This window comes from Rhipicephalus sanguineus, chromosome 4 (assembly GCF_013339695.2).
Source record: "Rhipicephalus sanguineus isolate Rsan-2018 chromosome 4, BIME_Rsan_1.4, whole genome shotgun sequence".
In the NCBI taxonomy this organism is placed as follows: Eukaryota; Metazoa; Arthropoda; class Arachnida; order Ixodida; family Ixodidae; genus Rhipicephalus; species Rhipicephalus sanguineus.
Window position 1 is genome coordinate 138,414,176 of NC_051179.1, and position 25,282 is coordinate 138,439,457.

A 25,282-nucleotide genomic window follows, 5' to 3' on the forward strand; every position below is an offset into this window, starting at 1 on the left:
TGTGGCTAGTTACAGTATTAGACTTCGAAAGACCGAGAAATCTTTCTCGACTTTACGAACTTCCCGATTTAAGAAATAATTGGGGTGTGGTCCTCACTTCGTAAAAATCGAGTTTCTCATGTATTTCAATTTAGATAGCAGAAATAAATTCTCTGGTATAGGACAGAGCTCGTCAGTGAATGGCAAAGTTCTTAAAGTAATCCTTTCGACACCATAGCCTATGGCCTCAATGGAGGGAAGGTGATAGGTTCAGCGAAGGAAACTCATAGTGCAATAGCGCAAAAAAAACAGGGACACAGGCAAGAGAGACGATACAGGCGCTAAATTTCAAATGACGTTTATTTTTTCAGAAAAACACATATATACATATATACATTTTTGCGCTATTGCACTATGAATTCGTACCAACTAGCTCGGCTTTCCGTACTACGAAGGAAACTCGCCCCCGTATAGAAGAAAAGAAAAACATGATATTTTTCATAGTATTATCTTGCATTGGTATCCAGTGGTCATACAACGCCACCATATGGGGTCGGGAGTTCTTGTCAATAATTCTAGCTGCAGCGCGACGAGATCATTTCGGATGCTTCCGGTGAATTTTTGGGGTCACGTTACAAGTTGTCTTACACATGCGGCGCCATGGCTGCATACCTCTGGCTTGTACGATAACCTGAATTGCTCTACGAAGGCCAGTCTGGCCAGCAGCAAGGAAAATATATGCGGCAATTGTAAATGTGTTCGAGAGTGGGATCTGGACTCGCCAAGTGGCGACACTGGTCGATTACGTATTGAAATGCATTTCGAAGATAGGCTTTGCAAATTAAGAACGCTGGAATGCTTTACCCATCCTGTGCGATCTATATCGCTTGCTCATTTCCCTTTCTTATGTCTGAACCACTGAGTTTTTTTATTGCATACTCTCTACTGCGATGACATTCCATTTGGACAGCAGTATGTCGATCGCAATATACCACATTCAAGAGTGGTGCTATATATGCGTCCAGCGCCGCTCATGCTCACTACGTGTTTTTAAAGACGATAGTCTTTCTTGGGGAACTTAAACGCAGAAATTTTGGTCTGTCTGTCTGTCTGTCTGTCTGTCTGTCTGTCGTTCTGTTTGTCGGAACGTCCCTCGATTCAGCCACTCGGCCAAAGTTGAACCACTTGCCCAAGGGCCAGCCGTCTTGAACTGGTACGGCTGTTCATACTTGTGAACGTTGTCGATCAAAAAGTAAATATCATGCATATCTGAGGTGCAACATCACTAGGTAAGTATTAGGTGGCGTGTTCCTTTAATAGAAAATGCATACATACGTAATTTTAAGGACCCTAGTTTCTTAAGCTGCGATGAAAATGCATAAGAATGGAAGCTTGAGCGAGTTGGTATGCGTTCATCTTTGTTGAAACAGCGCTCACTAGACGACGACGAAGTAAAAGAAGGCACAGGACAGGCAGCGCCTGTCCTGTGCCTTCTTTTACTTCGTCGTCGTCTAGTGAGCGCTGTTTCAACAAAGCTGAAAATGCGACTGCGCTGAAATTTGCCTTCCTCCGTGCCCTTCGCACGAGCTCATGGTTGTGTTTCGGTTTCGGTTCTGTATTGCACTTACGAATGCCATGGGTTGGTGTTGAAAAACTTTAGTTTTGAGAAGGCCAAGAAGGTGAAAAAAATATTTAAAAAATGAAAAAGCAGCGTTGTGGGCGGCCTTCAGGCTGCCGGTTGTGGGCGCCGCTCTGGCGTTCCTGTTTTACCCAGGCGACGTGTAAATAAAAGAGTGTGTGGAGAGTACTCGTTGAGTGCGGACGTTTCTCTGCTTCAGCGCTTCGCGCCAAACCGCGTTTTCGGGCTGGCTGGCGTCACCGCCGGTCGCGTTGGTCACCGCCGGTCTTCGCCTGCTGCTGCGCCGGGACTACCACCACGCAACACAGCACTCATGTTACCCGACGTATTGACAGATGGCGTCCATATTTCACACAGCACCTCTTCTATCGTCTTTACACGACATTTGCAGCGAAGCACGCAGATACGCGGCCAATTTTTTTTCTTCTTTTCTTTTGAAAGCGACAGTAACTTAATTGCTATGAATTGACTTTTTCTTGTCGGCCCGTCCTGTCCAACGTCTTGTCTATTGATTCATCCGTTCCGTTAAGCTGACACGAACAACGGTTGCCGCCGAAGAAACACGACGACGGTTTTTGTAGCGTTAGCTACACTTGCCTAGCCGGAGCCGATTGCGCGTGGATCCTCATGAGCAGTGCTGCCCATGCGCGAGGATCAGTGATGTCACACACCGAAGCTGGGATCTCACGCGCTCTCCGACACCGCCGCCCGCGGCTCGCCGCTGCTGGTCTGCGCGTTCGGGAGGAGTGGCGTCGTAGGCGCGGCAGACACGCTGGCGCCGGCGCGCGCGCAGACTCCGCCACCGCCGCCGCTGGTCTGCGCCGCATTCGAGAGGAGTGACGTCATAGCCATAGACACAGTGGCGCCGGCGCGTGCGCAGCTATTCGCCTTCGCTGTGCAGTCGCCGTCTGACACTCCGCTGGGGCCGCTTGATCGCGGCTCTGACTGGCGTTTGCAGGTGGGTAAAGCCATGAAGAAGGAGAGCGCAAAAGATCCGAGAAGCTTATCTCATCGGATCCCAAAGTAGTTGCTTGGCAATTAGCGGTTCAGCGTTCGAGGAATGAACAGAAGAAGGCTAATAATCCTAGAAAATCTGGAAAGCTAAGAATAATCAGCTGAACCTTTGCTAACGTTACGTATATCCTGGCCCAGCTAAGCCACTGCAAATTTTTTGTAACCGCTTCGTCACCGTGAGCTTCGCTATTGCGCTGAGTCCCAACCGTGCTCCATACTTAGTGCTCATGCAAAGGCCGAAGGCCCGATTTCGTTCTTGTAATAGAACGCGACAGCTCCACAGAGGGCGTGTGGCCCGAAACAAGTGGTCAACGATAGCTGACAGCGTCGAGGATGCCCAGCCGCATATCCTGCTGCCTCAGTAAATTCCTACTCCGCGGGCCGCAGGACAGGCGTCTCGGCTGAGATCTTCCATTTTTTTCTGGTAATGTACGATGCCGACCGGCAAGCGAGATATCGTCACACGGTGCCTTAGCCCCGGACCAAGTAAAAAGACATGCACACACTGAACGGTACCGACCGGTAGCGACACTCTAAAGGACTCAGCGCTCTGACCCTTGGCTGTATAAACGCCGTCATGCATCGCACCTAGGCTACCACCGCCACTATTCACCTAGTTACCTCTTTGCCATCCTTCCCTTTCCCAAGAGTTAGACTGAATCGCAATAACTTTCTGTAAGTGACCATTCCTTCATTCATTCATTCATTCATTCATTCATTCATTCATTCATTCATTCATGCGAGCAATTTTGTTTCATCTGAATGTAATGTCTGTTGGTATCGCAAAAGTATTGTACTTCTAGCTCAAGCTATGTCAGTTTCATTCAGAGACAACGTATGGCGATTTTTTGGCTGCTTAACATGATAGCGCTTTATACACTTCGCTGATAGCAGTTTTTGCTTGTCGCTTTTGTAATTGCTGGAAGTCGCTGCTCTGCTTACCGACCAGCTAGCGTGCCCGTGACCGGGCCCATGACTCCTGAGATACTCTCCATTAACTCTTATCCCTAACTCTTCCCAATGTAGGGCCCTGAAAACCTGCTGTAAACACGCGGCGAACAACATTGGAGAGATCGTGTCTCCCTGCCGTACGCCCTTCTTTATTGGGATTTTGTCGCTTTCTTTATGGAGGACTATAGTGGCTGTGGATCCGCTGTAGATTTCTTCCATTATGTGTATATAGGCTTCGTCGATACCTTGATTCCGCAGTGCCTGCATGACTGCTGATGTCTCCACCGAATCAAATGCCTTCTCGTAATCTATGAAGGCTATGTATAGGGGTTGGTTGTATTCCGCGCATTTCTCTATCACCTGATTGATAGCATGAATATGGTCTATCGTTGAGAATCCTGTACGAAATCCTGCCTGGTCCCTTGGTTGATTGAACTCTAATGTCGTATTAATTCTGTTAGCAATTACTTTTGTAAATAGCATGTAGACAACGGACAGTAAGCTTATGGGCCTGTAATTTTTCAGGTCCTTGACGTCCCCTTTCTTATGGATTAAGATGATGTTGGCATTCTTCCAAGATTCTGGTATCCTCCCCGTCGAGAGGCACTTCGTAAATCTCTCCACCGTCTTTCAACAGGTCTGATGTTACCTGATCCTCACCAGCTGCTTTGCCTCTTTGCATTCCCTTTAGGGCTTTCTTTACTTCTCCTGTCAATGCTGGTGGGATGTCAGATTCATCTGCGCTATTACTCCTTCTTACGTTATCATCCTGAATGCCTCGGCTGCTGTACAGATCTCTGTAGAACTCTTCCGCTACCTCAAGTATTCTATCCATATTGTTTGTGACCTTACGTTCCTTGTCCCTTAATGCATACATCTGATTTTTGCCTATGCACAGTTTTGTCTTCATAGCTTTGAGGCTTCTTCCGTTCTTTAGAGCATGCTCAATTCTCTCCATATTATACTTTCTTATGTCGGCTACTTTACGCCTATTGATTAACTTCGAAGGCTCCGCCAGCTCTATTTTGTCTGTTGCATTTGAGGCTTTCATAGCTTGACGTTTCTTAATCATGTTTTTCGTCTCTTGGGATAGCTTACCAGTGTCCTGTCTAACGACTGTACCCCCGACTTCCACTGCACACTCCTTGATGATACTAGTCAGATTGTCATTTATTGCGTCTACGCTAAGGTCGGTTTCCTCGGTTAAAGCCGCGTACCTATTCTGAAGTGAAACTCTGAATTCCTGAACTTTCCCTCTCAGAGCTAGTTCATTAATCGGCTTCTTGCGTATCAGTTTCTGCCGTTCCTTCCTCACGTCAAGTTGAATTCTAGATCTTACCATTCTATGGTCACTGCATCGGATCTTGTTAACTACTTCCACATACTGTACAATGCCCGGGTGGCCGCACATTATGAAGTCTATTTCATTTTTAGTTTCGCCATTAGGACTCCTCCACGTCCACTTGCGAGTAGCCCGTTTTGTGTAGAAGGTATTCAAGATGCGTAAATTATTGCGTTCTGCAAACTCTACTAGTAACTCCCCTCTGGCGTTTCTAGAGCCGATGCCATATTCGCCAACTGCATGATCTCCAGCCTGCTTCTTGCCTACCTTTGCATTAAAGTCGCCCATCAGTACAGGATACTGTGTCTTTACCTTACTCATTGCTGATTCTACGTCTTCGTAGAAGCGTTCAACCATTTGATCATCATGGCTGGATGTAGGCGCGTAGGCCTGTACCACCTTCATCCTGTACCTCTTATTAAACTTAATTACGATACATATCACCCTCTCATTAATGCAATAGTATTCCTCTATATTGCCAGCTATATCTTTATGAATAAGGAACCGCACTCCTAGTTCTCTTCTGTCAGGTAAGCCACGATAGCATAGGACGTGTCCGTTCTTCAGCACTGTATAAGCCTCCTGTGGCCTCCTAACCTCACTGAGCCCTATTACATCCCATTTAACACCCTCTAATTCCTCGAATAGTACAGCTAGACTCGCCTCACTAGATAAAGTTTCAGCGTTATACGTAGCCAAATTCAGATTCCAATGGCGGCCTGTCCGTATCCAGAGATTCTTAGCACCCTCTGCTGCGTGCAGGTACATGGCATAGAGACATGGCAGAGTTGACATGGTAGAGTTGACATGGCATAGAGAGCACTAAATGACACTCGATCACATCTGCCCCCTGCCCGGCCCCCATTCCAGATCAACAGGGGCGTAGCCAGAAATTTTTTTCGGGGGGGGGGGGGGGTCAACCATACTTTATGTATGTTCGTGCGTGCGTTTTTATGTGTGTGTATATATACGCAAGCAAGATTGAAAAATTTTGGGTGGCTACGCCCCTGCAGATCAAGGACGTGCCCCCGCTCCCCCACCTCCGAAAAAAATTTCAGGCTACGCCACTGGTTTGCGCCATAGCGGATCACCTGACAGGTGTACGGCAGCCAGGACGTGTGCAGCCCAGAAACCTTTCAGACGCATTGTACAGTTGTACAAAACGCCGCAGGACGCCGCCGCTATTCACACTATTGGCACTTATAGCTCCGATTACCTGGTGATTAGTAATAGTATACGAAAGAATTTAGGGAAGCTTAAACAAGGAAAACACATATATCTAAGTAAAATAGAAAAGTGGTTCCGTATGAAACACGTTATTGTCTGTTAGTTCTCATTAATATTGTGTCTAACAAAGATAAACGAGCCCTTGAAAAATCATCTGCTTTCCTTCATTGAATAAGCATAGGAACACGATACAGACGGCCACCGCAAGAACTAGCGATATACTTAAGAGCTAATGATATGATTGAGAATAATTGTTGCCTTTTGCGTCGCAAGACGACGATATGATTATGAGAGACGCTGTAATGGAGGGGTCCGGAAATTTCGACCACCTGAGGTTCTAAAACCTCAATATAAGCGCACGGGCCTCGAGCATTTTCCCGCCATCGAAATGCGGCCGCCGCGAGCTTGGGGGCAGCAGTCAAGCACCATAACCAATAGACCACCGCGAGAAATAACCCCTAATAGGCATTAAAGGTTAGACTATAGAAAATTCAGTACCTATGGAAAATAGCGTAAAACGGCTCGTCGGGACGATCACGAGAAAAACGGAGTATTTGGTTTCTCGAATCCCTTTGCTAACAACTTTAAGATGGCTATTACAAGGAAAACTCAATTTCGCTAATTTGCTTAGCAGTAAGCATAATTTGTTACTGTATACTCTAGGCACGCCCGAATAATTATATATTTGTTCTCAACATCGCCTTTACATGACAGTAAATTCAAGTCGAATATAACTATGTAAACCGTATCACAAATGACGCAGGCAGTTCAAAAGTAAGAATAAAGCAAAGAGCTTACCTTGGCAGCACATTAAAGATATATTGCAGTAAGCAGACCGAAACAGAAACGATATAGAGACATAGTTTATGTATGGGATGGAAAAGAAAGACAGCTAAGAAAGAACTTGTGCTTATGATTTTAAACACATGATTATGATTTTTTGTGCTTATGATTTTTTATGATTTTGTGCTTATGATTTTCATTATGATTTTAGAAACCCTTTGAATAAAAGAAGAGACGTACACCATGATTGCATTGGTTAGGTGGGTGCCTGTTCTGTTAGATTCAGCATCGTTACCGGTGCACGGTACTGTAGCTGTCAGATTGTTATTTGCATATAAGTCAATCTGAATGCATGTAAGCGAAACTTATATCCGCGAAATCCTTCAAATTGCCGATGCGTGAAAGCCACGATACGCTAAGCAACCCTGCATCATTCAGACTTCGTAATGAAGCACCACGTGAGAGAAACTTTGACAACGACACCACAGCGGCATCAGGATGTGTGCGAAAGACGCCGCACGCATTGGAGTACGTGGCACAGGAAGGGCCAAGTGCCAAACACCATAGAGTTTCCTAAAATTAACTAGAGAGGACTCTGGCGCTGCGATCGTTCAGCTACCATGGGAATGATGGGTAGTACACAAATTTGCCTATTCTTCGTGCTTGCGGCTTCAAACGTACTTATGGCTTTGTTTATTGCTGTGTTTTGGCGTTCGTTTCGGATAAAAAAAAAGGACCGTTGTGAACTTCGTGACCAGGTTTGATTTGGTGAGCCTAAAAAAGTTAAAGTGGTGAAGTGGAACTGCTGACTTTTGCTGAACTTCGTTTTGCGACAAAGCGGATGTAGCCGACGCGGAGGCCAACGGAGCCGAAAGAACCAAGTTCAGACAAATTTGTGTACTACCCATCATTCCCATGCTGGCTGAAGCGTCATGCGTTGCAGCTCCCATAGACACTAGCGCCAGAGTTCCCTCTCGTAAGTATTGTAGGAAACTCTATGCCAAACACTGACACAACTAAAAAGAAAAGAAAAAAACGAGGAAAAAAAATGTCGGCTATGCATAGACATTCGCGCGCTTCTCTCTCGAGATGACGCGAGCGCCACCACGTGACTCTGCTGCACCAATAGGGAAGCTAGGAGCTCTTCGCCTCTCCTTGCTGGAAAACTCTGGCGTAAAGGTAAAATAATATATCCCTGCCTTTAGTTTTATTCTGGTGACAGTGGCAGCAGTACCAGCTTGAGAAGCGGAGTTCAGCCAACGTTTATTGTTTCACCCGGTGGTGGTGCGATCGCAGTATCTTGTATCTTAAGATACACGATACATTCTTCAATGTATCGGAAATACAGATACTGATACACGTCTTGCGAGACGTATCGCGATACAGATACAAGATACCCAACGAGTATCTAAGATAGTATCTAAGATACATGTATATTCGATACTGCCCAGCACTGATACTAAAACTGGTATGACGTGACAAGAGTTCATGGCGAACATACTCGTATTGACAGGTCCTAACGTGCAAATCATGACACGCATGTCATGTACGGCATGATTTACATGACATGGTCTCGGGGCGCTCGCGGCCGTTTAAATGAATGGATATATACGAAAACTGGTATGACGAGACATTTCGACATGACGAACATAACTGACACGTGGTAACATGAAAGTCATAACACGCGTGTCATGCACGTCATGATTTACATGCCACGCTCATGGTGCATTCGCGGCCGTTTCGCGGGCTTGATATACACCAAAATTGGTATTGCACGACGCGACTGTATGACGAACGTAAATTAGAGGTGGTAATATGAAAATCATGGCATGCGTGTCATGTACGACATGATTTACATGGCACGCTCATGGTGGGCTCGCGGCCGTTTCGCTAGATTGATATGCACCAAAATTGGGATTGAGCGATGTGAATGTATCAAGAACATGAATAACAGGTGGTAACAAGAAAACCATGACATGCATGTCATGATTTACATGCCACGCTCATGGTGCATTCGTGGACGTTTCACTAGCTTGATATACACCGAAATTGGCATTGCGTGACGCGAATGTATGCCGAACGTAAATGACAGGTGGTAACATGAAAACCATGACATGCATGTCATGTATGGCATGATTTACATGCCACGCTCATGGTGGACTCGCGGCCATTTCGCTCGTTTGATATACACCAAAATTAGTATTGTGCGATGTGACTGTATGATGAACATAAATGACAGGTCCTAACGTGCGAATTATGTTATGCATTTCATGTACGGTATGATTTACATGACACTGTTATGGTGCGCTTCCGGCCGTTTAGATGACTGGATATATACCAAAATTGGTATTGCATGACAGGAGTGCGTGATGAACATAAATCACCGGTCATGCAGCGTATATACCAGAACATACGTTTCATTGGCATGGTATATACCTGTCACTAATCCCGTTAATGGGGACGGCAATCGCCGGGCGGATTCTAAGGGTTGGCGTCACGGCCCTCCGAAAACGCACCACGAAAGCGCGGACAATTTAGAGTTGGTCCTTTGGTGCGCCAGCGAACGCCGGTTGTGGTCCAAAGACCGAGTCAGAGCCGAGAGTCGATAACACAAACGAAAACGAAATATATTCTCAGTTAAGGCAATACCAACATCACAAACACATGCACACTCGGCTGGTACCAGTTACAACTTCACAATATTACTCAGATGGTGTTTACACAACGGGAGCTAAACAAACAGATCACACGCTACGAATGCAGTCGTATGCATTACAACTATTCAATGACCGTTAAAGTCCTGAATATACAATGGCGTATCCAGTCCGCAATACTTGGACGGTAATCGAATGCTTCTCTTCAAGGAAACACTCACGCCAGCTCCAGCGTTGATCGTCGTAGCTCAACCGTCGTCGTGACTTGTCACGGCTCACGCGGCCTCGTCATCGGATTCTTCCAGATCCACGACCGACTGACCGCACACCATCATACACGTCTTCTTTGGCTAACGGAGCCACACTTCGCATAACTTCACCATCACCGGGCCGACTGACTCGCTCACTCCTTCGCTAACTGTCTCCTCGCTGTTCGACTCTCGTCGTTTGCACGCTTTTATCCCTTCTTCCCCGGTTTCTAGAACCGTCGGGAGAGTTCTTCTGCGTGCAGTACAGCTAAGCCTGGGGAAAGGGCGAGAGCTTTCTCGTAGGTTCGAATCGCGGCGGCATCGCTCGCGGATGCGTCCCCCCTTCCCTCTAGAAACATCCAGGATTTGCCGGGCGTTTGATCGCGTCGTCTGCGCCTGGCTCGATTGGGTGAGGAGGATGCGGCGCGCCGGCGTCTTTTGATGCTTGTTTTTTCGTCTTTTCGCGCTTCTTGGCGAGCGGTTCGCGCCGTTCTGTCTCGTAGCAGTTTGAAAGCGGCCTCGCGCGCGCTTTTATAACCCGCTAATTTGTGACACTGCCCCCCACTTCAAGAATATTATCACATAATATTCAAACAACACAAATTAGCGCGCACATACACATCCAAAAAATATCCCACATACAGAGTCCGTAACTCAGTCCACTCACAATGCGCGTCACATTCATAATAGAACTCTTAATACAATTCCAGGGCATTTCAATGTCACAACATACAAAAGATAAACTCAAGTACATAAGTACAAGACGCCATCATACATTTCGTATAAACAATGCGAACGCACAAAGCAAAGCTCTTCAATTATAATGCATATACAGTTATATCAATAGCATTGTACACATAAAATAACGCAAGTAGCTCTTCGGCTCACTAGCCATACACACTCGACACTGGGTATAATAATACTTCAAACACTTTCAAACTCAAAACACTTCAAACAAATTCAATTCCAACACCCTGTAATGTTTAAATCGTGCCGCGCTTGCGCCCCTTCTTTCGGTGCTCGCTCGCTCTCTTTTTGTTTCTCTTCTTTTTCTTGCGAGCCGTTCCATTTGACGGTGCCGGAGGGGGCGTCTCTGCTGCCGTCGACACATTCGACACCGGCAAGGCGTGGTCGCGTTCGTTAGAACGTTCGCGGTGCTTCGCCGACTTCTGCGCGTCGTGGTGTTTTGATTGGAGGACCACCTTCGTCATCTTTTGAGCCGCAGATGATGGTGGCCGCTCAGTTGCAATGTCACCTACTCGGCGCGTCTTCACAGGCGGTGCAGTGACCATTGGTGCCGCATTGTTGCCGTTCTCTGACGCCTCGGCTTCAGTATGAGCTCTGGTGACATCCTTCCTGAGATTCTCTTCCGCGGTTTCTTTTTGTCGCGGTTCCCGAACTGACGAGGGCTCCATCTTCGGGGCTTCTCCCAAACGTTCAGGATCGTATGGCCCTCGAGCTCCGTCGATGTTTCCCACGATTAGGTCAAACAGGGGGTTATCCATGCACAGGGCAGTAACTCTCCCGCTGAAGTAAGGGGTCTCAACCACAATCTTGGCTTCGGGAAGCATTCGAATAAAACTATCAAGCAGGCAAACCGGTTGGTTATTGCCTGTGAAGTCACTCTCTCGGACCAATCTCTTTCGTACGATAACAGTGGTGCACCCACTATCTCTTAATACCGTGACTTCCTTTCCACCAACTTTCCCCTTAACTGTCGGCATTTCTTTCTTTGTGTCTGTTGTCACCGCAGCACCAATGAAATCCATCTTCTTCCCGCTTTTCAGTTCGGCCAATTCATCATTGATCGCTTCTGTTCCCTCGTTTGGCGGGGCATACGCACAAGCTGCTTGGTGGACTTTACTCGCATCGATTCGACATGCGTCTGCTTTGTGCCCAGTCTGTCCACATTTAAAACACTTCATCACACTGGGGCGTGAGAAGTTAGTCCGACAACTGTTAGCGCGATGGCCCATCCGGTTACATAGAAAGCATCGCGGAACATTCTCCGGTGCACGCTTCTTTTCGTCAGGTGCCGATTTCTTCGACTCCTCGTGAACCTCCTTTTTTACTTTGGCCAGATTCGTGCCACCTTGCGCTTCTAAGAATTGATCGGCCAACTCAAGCATGTCGTCAAGCGATTTAGCTTTCCTCTCTTTCAGATACAGCGACAGGCTCGGGTGGCAACTGGTGAGGAATTGCTCTCTGATAAGAAGCTCTCTAAGCTCACCGTACTCCTGTGCCGTCTCTGAAAGTTCGATCCACCTGTCAAAATAATGGCTTAGTCGCGCGGCATACTGCGTTGCCGTCTCGCCATCAGCTGGCTTTCCCGTACGGAACCGATCACGGAAGCCTTCCACGGTGAATCGAAATCGCTTCAGCAAAGCAGCTTTTACTCTTCCGTAATTAGCTGCATCGGAAGGTGTCAGCCTACCGTACACACTGAGCGCTTCGCCACTCAAGCAAGTGCTCAAAGCTGTTGCCCATTGCTGCTCCGGCCAATTTTGGCTTCTAGCTATTGTCTCAAACCTGTGCAGGTATGCATCAAGGTCATCTTTCCTCTCATCAAACGCCACAAGCAGTTTGCTTGGGTTCAAACGGAAGCTATGATCTTCCCTTTCGCTGCTCTCCACTCTAGCTTGCACGGGAGTCTCTATGCGCTGTTGCAAACGGAGCCGTTCGAGTTCCAATTCGTGCTGCCGTTGCCTTTCTCTCTCAGCCATCTGCGCCTCTCTTTCTTCTCTATCCCTCTCAGCTGCTAGCCTCTCTCTCTCCAGCTCCAGTTTCAATTGTTGTTCTCTTTCTTCCTTCAACTGTCGCTCCTTCGCCTCTCGTTCTTCTTTCTCCCTCTCAGCTGCCAGCCTCTCTCTTTCAAGCTCTGCTGCTTTTTCTTCCTTAACTCTTTCTCTTTCTTCTTTTTCCTTTTGGCTGACCCACTTTCGTAATTCGGCCCCAGACAAACCCATCTTCTCACCAAGGGCAACTAATTTCTCGAGATCCATGATGCCCGTCAAACAAAACCTAGCCGCGTGCACAAAATCTCTGCCTAACTTCGAATTACAAAACACTCTCTGCACACAGGTTAGCGAGAACGCGGCGCAACACTCAAAAATCGTTCGCAAGCACTATCAACGTCTCAAGGTTCTTTCTCCCTACTTTGGACACACTGTGCACCAAAAGGGTCCTGTGTCGCGGACGCCAGAATAATTGTCACTAATCCCGTTAATGGGGACGGCAATCGCCGGGCGGATTCTAAGGGTTGGCGTCACGGCCCTCCGAAAACGCACCACGAAAGCGCGGACAATTTAGAGTTGGTCCTTTGGTGCGCCAGCGAACGCCGGTTGTGGTCCAAAGACCGAGTCAGAGCCGAGAGTCGATAACACAAACGAAAACGAAATATATTCTCAGTTAAGGCAATACCAATATCACAAACACATGCACACTCGGCTGGTACCAGTTACAACTTCACAATATTACTCAGATGGTGTTTACACAACGGGAGCTAAACAAACAGATCACACGCTACGAATGCAGTCGTATGCATTACAACTATTCAATGACCGTTAAAGTCCTGAATATACAATGGCGTATCCAGTCCGCAATACTTGGACGGTAATCGAATGCTTCTCTTCAAGGAAACACTCACGCCAGCTCCAGCGTTGATCGTCGTAGCTCAACCGTCGTCGTGACTTGTCACGGCTCACGCGGCCTCGTCATCGGATTCTTCCAGATCCACGACCGACTGACCGCACACCATCATACACGTCTTCTTTGGCTAACGGAGCCACACTTCGCATAACTTCACCATCACCGGGCCGACTGACTCGCTCACTCCTTCGCTAACTGTCTCCTCGCTGTTCGACTCTCGTCGTTTGCACGCTTTTATCCCTTCTTCCCCGGTTTCTAGAAGCGTCGGGAGAGTTCTTCTGCGTGCAGTACAGCTAAGCCTGGGGAAAGGGCGAGAGCTTTCTCGTAGGTTCGAATCGCGGCGGCATCGCTCGCGGATGCGTCCCCCCTTCCCTCTAGAAACATCCAGGATTTGCCGGGCGTTTGATCGCGTCGTCTGCGCCTGACTCGATTGGGTGAGGAGGATGCGGCGCGCCGGCGTCTTTTGATGCTTGTTTTTTCGTCTTTTCGCGCTTCTTGGCGAGCGGTTCGCGCCGTTCTGTCTCGTAGCAGTTTGAAAGCGGCCTCGCGCGCGCTTTTATAACCCGCTAATTTGTGACAATACCACATTATGCATGCACGCGTGCATGGCAAACATGCCATATATGGTGAACTAGATGCCATGGCATGAATGATTTCATTCGGCTCAAAAATAAACAAAGCGATGTATGCGGCTCTTTGCTGGCTGCTTCGCATTACATCGATTCCCACAGTGCGTGGGATCTGCCGTATTTTTTTAAGCCTGTATTTCTGTGTTTCTCAAAGCAAGATTCGGTGTAAAGAACAGAAATCAGCGAAGCACAGTCATAAAATCAGTCTTAGCCTGGAAATACCCGAGAGTTACATGCAGGGGATTTGCAAACCTAGCCATCTGCATTGCCACCATAGAACTCGGAGTAGCGGCGCCTGTACCTTTTTTTTTTGTTTGTTGGCATGCTAGAGACAAATGGCGTTTCGCGCCTGAAATTTCGTATTCTGTCATAATTTCGGTTGCACACCGAATATTCGGCACGACGCTGCTCACAAATCTACAGGAACGCTTACTTTGAAAGTGTTTTTTTTTGTTATTGTATCCAGAAGTCACTGGAAATGTCACTATGCGAATGGCCAACTTAGCTACTTGCACTTGCGAAAGGGGCTCTGAATGCGGCCTTCCCTGTTTTGCGAAGCCGGTTATCGACATGGCTGTGGCTCCTACCACCTAATGTTGATCGCGCACATCGTTGAGCGGTGGACTGCAGCGCGCTACTGCTGCAGACACACTCAAGAAAAAAAAACACAAGAAAAACAATAGCACAAATAGGATAAGCATGGTCCTCTCCGTACTGGGGTTTTCCTTCCCTCTTGCGTCTTTTGTGCGTGTGCGTACGCCTCTGAACGTGCTGCGATCTGCACCTATTTATAATCAACTAGCCTCCAATCTTAGCTCGTATAGCGGTTACATGGCTAAGATTTAATCATACACTAAAGGCCTGTAGAAGTAGCGTAATAGACTCGGCTCGTGAAAGCGAAGTATACATCGTACGCGGCACTGCAAATTTCGGGATTTTCCTAAGTGGGCACCGTTCCACTTGAGACAATGTCGTTTCATAAACGACTTTTCTGATGTGAGCGGACAAAGGAGTGTTTGGCACAAACTTCTGAGGAAAGTAAGGCAGTGTTTTTGAGGAACACTCGGCTTAACGAAAGTTTGTGAATGATTTTTTTGTATATATATGTGTGTTTATGACTGTAGGTACTATTTATGTGTATAAGTGATCATTGCATATATCGTAGTCATCACCGGACACCTGGAGCAGAAAGCCAGGCTATGAACTAGGCTAACATCTGCGGCAATTTCATTAAAGAATATTATCTCTATCTTTCAGTGATTGATGGGGTACTTTTGTGACGCACAAATTTCACTTTCACTCAAATAGTGTTCATCGCGGTTTCTTTTTTTTTTTCTGTCACATGCACAAGTCTGGAGAACATACGCAAGAACTACAGCGGAGCGCTTTCCATTATGATAGCATGGAGTGCAGTCGTAAACAGAGGCAGTACTTCAGCGAAAATTGCAGACAAGCTCTCTCCCAGTGTCCCTCGTTCTCACTATCGCCCGCATTTCCTCGCCTGTCCTTCTTGCCCTGGACCTCGCTGTTCCGCTCTCCATGTCCTTTTTCATTGCCCGACGGTTCCTCCCTCCCCCAGCGGGGCGTAGACCAGCTGAAGAACAAAGAGGACCGGAAGACGCTGCTGCGTTCTGGGGATCCGGTAACGCATAGATCATGTCTGCCGACCGGGCTGCCAACATTACAAAGCGACAGAACACAAACACGCCTTGTGTGGTCGTGAGGAGGCCCGCGAGCACGCTTGCTTCAAGCTCCCAAGTCATGATAATAAAGCTTTTCTTCTCCTCAACGCATTCTGGGCCTTGCGCCTTTGCCTTAAATGGAAAAGCATGGGTGGCCGTGTACAGTTTGCAACGTAATAACAGTTGAAAAAGATCGAATTCGCAGCCCCATATCACGTGTAATGAGAGGAGGGCAGGCCCCTCTGCCCCCTTTTTTTTGCGCACAGGTGCACTGCCGGTACAGAAGACGCCGGGGGGAGCTTCTTTCAGGGCGCGCCTGCCCGTGGGGCGCCGTCGAGACGGCGCGAGCGGAGTTCTGCCGTCCCGCGCCCTCCCTCTACGCTAGAAGTGAGAGGGGTCCCGTACTGTCTGTCGGCCGCCAGTCTCGCCGTCGTCTCTTGTGTGCTTCACTCGCCAGGGCAGCAGCAACAACGTCCCCTCTCTCGTCACCTGTGCCCTCTTCTCCTGCGCGGCCACTCTTCCGCATTTGATTTTCGTGCGTCGTGCCACCAGCTGACCCGCTTCGACGTGCAGCTCGGGAACAACGAGCGCGCGCGCGCGCCCGGCAGTGTGTTTTCGTATCTCTTCGAAGCCGGCGTGACACCGCCGCAGAACACTGCACCGGTTTCGTATCCGACGGTGTACGACGACGGACTATCGGTAAAAGCTTGGCGTGGCGCGCGTCTTAGTGCCTGATGCTAGACAGGCCGTGATCGAGTCCTTACATATTCGTCTGGTGCTCCCGTTTCAACGCTCGACATCGTCGCTTGTTTGTCGATCGAACTTTGAACCTCCGGTGCCGGCATGCGCGCGCGCGCACTTCTGTGCGCCGAGGCGCTCGAAGTGGGTCTTCGTTCGTGCGACTGGTTCTGAGTGACACACAAACAGCGCGCGCCACTCGGGACTGATTCTTCGTGGCGCGTGTTTTGTGGAAACGTCCATCGCTGTGTTTCGATGCTCGATTGATACAGCGTATTTCGAGAGAAGGGTGCAATGGCTGCCGTGTTGGCGACGGTGCGACCGCTGGTCTCCGAGATGCTGATACGCGTGCTGGACCGCATCTCGGAGTTGCTGCTGTTCGTGGCCAACTTGACCCGGCGGAGGCATCGAGTTCAGGGGACGCGCGACCCTTTGCTGCTCGCGCCGGCTGTGGTGCTGGCTGATGCCATACGACACGGTCGGGTGAGCGAGTGCATTGACCTTTTATGCTTCTGTTCTTTTTTGGTTCTGGTTCTGCTAGCACGGGAATAGTCGGAAGTGCGTGAATTTAACCATACCCTGTCCTTCTCCATTCAAACTGCTCTGTGGCATTGCAAATAAATCATCTTCAATAAATCAGAGCTCGCGATTGTGGACGGGCCCGCTCATATGTTTGTTTTAGCGTGACGTCACGGATGCATCTTCTTACCGCACTGGTGCTAAAAAGAGGTGGTTAGCATGACGGGAACGCTGCACATTCACTGCTTTAAGTAGCCAACTTCAACGTCATAAAGATGCTGCTGGAACGTAAGTGGTCTCCATGTCAGAATAAGGACAGAATTGCGATGTACCGATAACAGCCACGCTACGTCACAACTCCAGCTTCCCACCATGTTGGTACTACAGCATAGCGGCTGCCGTGATGTCATTGCAAGCGATCTATTCCATTATTCGTTTAGAATGTTCGGAATGCTTGGAACTTCAAGTTCATTAGGCACAGATCAGGCGTAGTAAGGAAACCCACTGCGAGATATGATGTTGCAAGCGGAATGATGAATTAATTTGAGAAATTAGCTATTATTCCTAATGTGACTGAATAATCGGAAAACGAGTGCGTCCGTGCAGTAATTATAGTATGACACTGTATGTCGGCACCGCTGTCTTCGTGACCCTGGTAGAGACTTCTGTTGATCTCTGACTGTAGAGCAAAGAAGTCATCCCTTTGCGACATGTACGTGCAAAGATGTCCCTTGCTTCACGTGTGCCCTTAGTACACCGGTACTCCGGCTCTGTGATGTTGCGTTGCTGAAAGCCGTACTCCGGCATGAATCGACGAAATATTAAAGCGAGAAAGCGTTCAGAGAAAGGGACACTGTATACTTCGGTCACACTTAACTCGCGGTGCTTCGACTGACCCAAACCACCGTGCGGGACAATTCATCTCTTGTGAAACCTCGTCGATCCCGTTTGAGTGCAGGCGCATCGCCAGGCGTTGACTGTCAGCTATAGGAGATTCTCCTGGGAAGCCTCCCCAATTAGGTTTGGTTCGTGAGAGCAAAGTAACTTTGGAAGAAAGCGCACTAGGGAAATCCTGTCCATGCCGTTTCGTTTCAGAGACGAAAGACCACATAGGAAAGGAAACAAGAGAAAAACTCTCCAGGGAAGCCCTGCCAATACCGTTCAGTTTCTCGTGCTGCGAAGTGAAGATAGACCATTAGGTAAAGAGAACAGACGAAAGAAAGAAAGTGCATACAGTAGCCCCGCCACGGTGCTCTAGTGGTTACGGCACTCGACTGCTGATCCGCAGGTCGCGAGAACGAATCCCGGCCGCGGCGGCCGCACCTAAGATGTAGGCGAAAATGCTCGAGGCCCGTGTACTGAGATTTAGGTGCACGTTAAAGAACCCCAGGTGGTCGAAATTTCCGGAGCCGGCTTCACCGGCTGTCGCGTGGTGGTGACCCGAAATGCGCGCACTGCTCGCAGCTTGAGACGCTCGATCACATTCTGCTGCAGTGCGTGCATTATTCCGAGGAACGCCGTGCCCTCATCAGGAGCTACCGTGAACAGGGACTTGCCACCAACAGCGTCGACGAGTTCCTGTTCCCCAGTGCGCATGCGGCTACCGTGAAACGTGCCCTCAGTGCGCTGCTGAACATCTTCGAGTCAAGTGCGCTCTTCGAGCGCCTCTGACGTGTCTGAACTCTACGAAGCGGCTTCACACGAGGTTCATCGGACAAGAGCTCGACGGACCTCGATTTCTACAGTGCCGGGGCTACGTGCTCCGGCGAGCGCCTCGCGTGTGCGTGTGCGCCTTCTTTTTTTTTTTTGTCTGATTGCGGCTCTCCTTGGTGCGGCGTTCCCGCCTCTGCAAGATAAGGCTCTCCAACGCAACTATTCAAGCGCCAAGTATTCACCATAAAACGCTTTTGATCGTCCAATTGTGTTCGTTAACGCTATGTCATCCAGTTTTGGAGTTCACTTAAAATCGCGATAGTGCAACGAAATGTGTTACGATGGGCCTCCAGCCACCGACAGTGTGGCTAGCTATTCATACTCCTATAATGTTTTTCCGTTACAACCACCTCTCTGTCCTTCATAGAAGCGAGTGTGGCTAAACGGAGCCTTATAAATAGTTCATGCGGAATTATTCGACCTTATCTCTGAGTTTTACGTAACACCTCATCACCCATTCTTTTGTCGTTTACCTGCTGCTTCTATGCGAGGCGACACGTAACTTACGTAATTCGTTGCGACCACGAACCCAACGGTAACCACGCATCTATTTGCTACTTCCTTGAGCCCGTAGAATGGGTGTATGGAATATCGAACGGTCTCCTCTCGTTTTCATGGCTTACGTACAAAATGGAAGATACCGTGGCCACCGCAGCGTTCGGACAGCCTACCATCAATAAACACGTAATAAGCGCAAGCAGTGTAAGCTGATTTTGTGCACGCGCTATTTGGAAAAACTGGACTTGCGCCAAGACATATGATCATTCCGTCTTTTACAACATTAGAGAGCTTGGCGTGAAAACCTAGCAAGGGTTACGGAAATTCCGGAACCTGCTGGCAGGATCTCCTGGAATGTCAAAGAAATGTCAAGGAATCTTATTACGTTATGCCCAGAAAAGTATTAGTGAGGCTTCATTGGGCACTTTTACTTCGGATTGTTCAGTTACAGTGGCATGAACAAAAAGGAAATCGATCAAAAAGGAAATCGAGAAGTCAATCAAGGACATGGTCGATCCCTTGGTCGATCTAAGTTGACATGGTCGATCTGACTTGCGGTGATTTTTTTTATCATATTCGTTAATACATTGCCTCGTCCACGTATTCCTTCGCTGCCTGTACACATTCTCAGGCGAGCGTAATTTCTTCAGAGAGCGTTGTAGGCTGCGCGTAGTGTTCTTCGCTCACTTGTTCACCAAGTGCTCCCGTTACGCAATGCGGGGCGTCAAGGCCTCTGGATTATGCGGCGACCGCGTACAGCGGACGACGCCACCCAACCCTTTCGCAGATAGGCAAGTCAAGCGTCGGCGTCTTTCTGTTTTTCCTTCCCGCTTCGTGAGGGTCCATACAGAAGGCCGTTGTGCCTCTCACGCTCCAGGAAGATGAGCGCGCTCTTGAAACTAACTGATAGCCTCGCCCTTCAGGAACGCGAGGAAAAAGAAAAAAGAACGGAAGGCCTGGGTTCATCCATTTTCCTCATTTCTCAACGTCGGACGCATCTGTTGGCGGAGATCTTTAGAGGTTATTCGACACGTAAGGCCGGTGAATCTGTCTCGATGAACTCTCCTATCTCGCGCTTCTTCTATTCATTGTGTGTATTTCTCTGTCTTCCCCTCCTTATTAGTTTTTGTTGAGCCCAATCGTTTCACGCTCCACTTCAACGAAGCAGTACGCTTCAGCGTTACGGACGTTACATGCAGCAGAAATAGATCACTGTACTGATTTATTGATTTAGCGAGGACAAGGAGGGTCAGACAAACTGCTCCACGTAAAAGCGCACTTGTTCTACACCCGCGCCACCGATGACAGATGCTGGTGTTTGCTGCTGTCGTTTTTTTTTTTTATGGAGTGTACTGGAACACAGGGGCGTAGGCAAAAATTTGTTTCGACGTGGGGGGGGTGGGGCACCTCCTTGATCTGAAGGAGGAGTGGAGAGGGGCAGGCAAGTGTGGTGGAGTGTCATTTTGCGCTCTGTATCTCGCAGCAGAAAGGTATTTCGGGTGGGGGGCGGGGGGGGGGGGTACCACCGCCTGGCTACGCTACTGCTGGAACACTGCACGATTGCCCCGCTCTTCGCGCCAATAGGGCGTTATTGTAGTAGGCTATATCGTGTACAAATTGGCCACTCGACTATTGCGCCCGCTCAATAAAATTACACTGATCTTTCGGTCAGGCGTTGTTCTACTCGATAGACGCGTCGAAAGCGATAACGAGAGCTGGAACTACGTCACAAGCGTCAAGCTTTGGACATCGCCTACTGGATCTGGCGCTCGCAGTATCCAAAAAGGATAGCGTTTCATATTGATGGTGGCTACGTAAGGGAAATCATCAGTCGGTTCACCACTTATAGGCTAATGTGGAAAAAAAAATTTCTCGGTCAATTGATTAGAAATACATAGCTAGTATTTCATTCTTGCCTGCAGTGTTCTGCACTGGTATGTTTTTAATGAGTTGTTGAATATATTAACAATAATTGTTGGGTTTTAACGTCCCAAAACCACGTTGTGATTATGAGGGACGCCGTAGTGGAGGGTTCCGGAAATTTCGACCGGGTGGGGCTCTTTAACATCCATCTAATTATAAATAGACGGTGTGTATATATATATATATATATATATATATATATATATATATATTATATGCACGCGCACATACAAGCGTACGCACAAACATACATAAAGGGTGATTGACTCTCGCCCCCGACAAAGATTTCGGGCTATGTCCCTGCCGTTCACACCGGCCCGATTTCGATGAGGCCGAAACTTACATGCGTGCTGACGGTAGACGAGCGCCACGCGCACGGACTCCCCGTATTTCGGTCACTTCGGACATAATAAATCACGCCGGTTGTCCTCGTAAGCCTGCCTGCCTGCCTGGCTGCTGCCGGCTCATGGAGAAATAGTTTGCGTTTTGTTCCGGAAAGAACTGCTGAAGCGGGTAGCGGCTAACATAGTGCCGACACACGCCAGCAGAGCAACAACCCCTGAAGCAATGCACTTGCAGCCAACACGCAACATCAATTCCGGTAATGGGACGCGCATCCTTGGAGCCGAGGAAACCACTCCCATACAGAGAAAAGGGCGCAGCAACATTGCGCAGCTGCCTCTCGAAAAACAGACGTCGTCGACCGTGGAGACCAATCGCTGTGTCTTTCCTCAGAGCCGCTTTTCTGTAGCTACAGAGGAGTGACAAAGAGGAATTGTTCGGTATTGCCACAGGCGTTATCTTGTAGACTTGAAGCGTTCACTATAATTGTTCGCAATAGCACGTACGCTACGTACCACACTCATGTCTTCATGAGATTTTGAATATTAGATTATTTCTGAGCGATCGCTTGCTACAAAGATTATAAGGATAACAGTGCAATCGGTGTAACCAGAGGTGAGGCTTGAATGCTTCAACCTCGCCTCCCCCAACCCCCCCCCCCTTTTCGCCACTTATCAAATGCGGTACAGCCTGCAATTTAGCGCATTTGATGTACTAGCAGCGCATTTCGCGCAATCCGAATTACGCCACGCGCACATTTCAACATTCACATTCCAAGGTGTTATAGGCTACTGGCAAGTATTCTGGCTAAAAAAAGACGCAAGCGGGCTTCTAAAGCAAAGGTCTTTCTTTCTTTCTTTCTTTCCCCTGCCAGGGGCAGCTGTATGGCGCACGCTCATGTTCTCGAAATTTTCCTGCACTATTTCAGGTGGCGATTGAGGCGAATGCGCTACCGCTTATACATAGAATATAAGCAGACCCGTAGATGCACTTCGCGCAACCACGCCACGTACTTGCGATGGCAGTTGCTAAGCGCTTTCCTAGAACCGTCATTACGTATACCTTCTAGGAATCTAGCTATCGCGTAAACGTAGGGAAGCTTTTCTCAACTTAGATGCATTTCATAATAACTTAAAAAACCTTACTTTTGTGAAGACTTTGTTCTACTACTAAACGTGGCAAAACTTTTAAGATAATGTGTTCGAACAGTTGTACCTTTATTTTTGTCAATAAGCAAATGCTGAACACTGTCAATTTGTAATTAAATTTTCTGTTAACTGCAGCGTCTAGTATTCAAGTGGACTGAAAAAAATGTCCTGTTATTCGATAAGTTATCGAGACGTGGTAGTGCAATGCACATTGCATGCACGAATCTTTGTTGGAAAGTAAACCTTTCGCATTACGTCCAGAATCAATCCGTCGCGAACAGTTAATGATAACAAAAGACTAGAATGAATGGAAGAAAGTTACATTGCGCCGGCCTTAAAAATCTTTGGTTGCTTCAAACTTTAATTTGCAAACGTATTATGTTCTTGATCCCGTAGGTGAAGCTCTGGGAATGATAATATTGACATCTGATTGCCACGGTGAGGCTGCCTTGAATGTTAGAATTAGTTTTCGCTATGTTGAAACTATAGATTAAGAAAGAAAGAAAAAGAACACCCCTTACCCGAGCTCGAAATAGGAATTGGCTTTCTTTTTTATTTTATTTTTTTGAGCGCGTCCAGCATAAAATCAGGCAGATGGAATAGAGAGCAAAACATATTCTGAATTGTGCATATTTTTTGTTGACATATTGTGCTGAGAGCATTTGTTCTTTCCACGAAATCACACGATTTGTTTGTTTCTTTTCTTTAGTTGTCACGTTCAGTGATTCATCAGATACTCCCACCACTCTCCTGTAGCTGACACGAGATCGTCTCGAGCCAGCATGTGGTTCTTAATCCGCGGGAGTAATTAAAAGAATGAATAGGCAAATTTGTCGCACATCTACGAGCGTCTACGTGTCGAAGGTGTTCTCGAAGGCTGACCGTATATAAAAAAAAAACACTTGAAAATGCACCTTTTTTGAGGGTCGGAAGCCGCGATTGTGGTCAAGTTAAAGGCACACTAAAGATAAACAATGAATCGGTTTAGATCGATAAATTGTGCTCTGAGAACTCTAATGTCCTTAATTTCGCCATCATAGGTTGATTAATAGGGGAGGAAATAAAGTTCGAAGTTTCATTTTTAAATTTCGCGCCGAAATCTCCCCGCGTGACGTCACGGATTTCAAAGTGTACTTATCGTATTTTGGCGCCATTGGCTCAACAACATTACCCCAAACTTGGTATGTTGAGTCTATGGCCCCCTCAGAGGACAATATGCTTCATTTTTAGCGATTAGGAAATACGCAGTCCTTAAGTAGGCGCCGTCGAATCATGTGACGTCACGCCGAATGGTGCGGAAACTTCAAGGTGGCGTCGGAACCAACATTTTGTTTTTGGGCGTTTCCTCACTTACTAAGCGTCTTCGCGCAGTAAGCGTGGTGTTTTTGGTATCGTGAAAGATTGCTTTACTAATATGAGAAAAATTGTTTTGCTCTTTAGCGTCCCTTTTAAGCGATATACGGATCTCCGCGAAAGGCTGTTAACAGGAAGCCGCGTAGAAAGAAAAGCGCGCGAACGCATTCCTGCCGGTAGCTTTCCACGAGGCCAAGGCCACATGTGAGGAGGAGAGGAGCAGCTTTCACTGACTTCCCCCAAATTCTGGAGCCACACGTGTCGTCTCTCACGACCGGGCTAGCCACGTGCATCACGATAACGATGGACACCGAAGGAAGGAATCCCAGCCGGAGGGGCCTGCCTCGCAGGGGCAGCACGTGCTGAAGCACGTCCCCCCCCCCCCTCGTCAACACACTCACTGAAGGGCACTGCTATCGATTGAGGTCTCGAGGTGATAGCAGCAAGTTCGTTGTTTGGGCTCGCTGGTACGTTTCCACGTTAAAATGAGCAACAAAGAAAGAAATCATCTAGGGAGGCGGCCCTCAAAAGCTTGGAGTTGAACGACCAGCTCTGGGTCGTCTGCGAGGTCGCGGATGCCCCCCGAGTCCACAGACTGCTATCCGTCACCTGAGGCCACCAGAACCAAACTGCTGACCAACTCAATAAAGATACTCCTGGGGCTTTTGCGCAGACTCGATTTACGCATGTTAAAACCGTAGTCAAGTGTACTACGTAAATATTTTCAGGGTATTTTTTAAAATTCGAAATGCTCCGAGATAGAAGTATTTTTGCTCTATTATGACTGAATTGGACAGTGTTTTGTGCTTTGTATTTCGAATAGGTGAGAGGAAAATCCGATTCCTTAGCCATATAGCACAAGACCAACCAGCCCCTCCTGGCCGCTACAGACACATTTGGTTTGTAGAACATAAGCAGGCAGTAAGACTGTGTACACTGAAACTCGCCCATGTTTGCATAGACACAAATTTGTCAAAACTTGCGCTGCCTTACGTCCTGGTCGAACGATAGATCCCGCCGTACGTCATCTAAAGCGACCCATCCGCTCACACACAAAGGAAACTACATCCTCAACACATGCACACCAGTTACACGATGTGAGACAAAGAAGGAATTGCATTCTGCAGCGGAGCAGGAGGACATTTTATCCTGCACTGAGTCGGCGCTTGACCAAAACGAAATGGTTCTTATGTTCACGTGTGCTGCCAGCGTACCTTTGCGAAAGTGACACAAGTGAAGTCACAGCTTCTTC

The 25,282-nt window shown here is 47.9% G+C and overlaps 1 protein-coding gene across 1 annotated transcript in view; it reads left to right on the forward strand.

Annotated features, from left to right (window-relative positions):
• Positions 1–16,260: 16,260 nt before the first annotated feature.
• LOC119390739 (fatty-acid amide hydrolase 2) overlaps positions 16,261–25,282 on the forward strand; it is a 44,452-nt gene continuing 35,430 nt past the window's right edge. Inside the window, exon 1 of the mRNA XM_037658429.2 lies at positions 16,261–17,017. Coding sequence (XP_037514357.1) covers positions 16,829–17,017 — 189 coding nt within the window. The 5' untranslated portion in view covers positions 16,261–16,828. The remainder of the gene's footprint in view (positions 17,018–25,282) is intronic.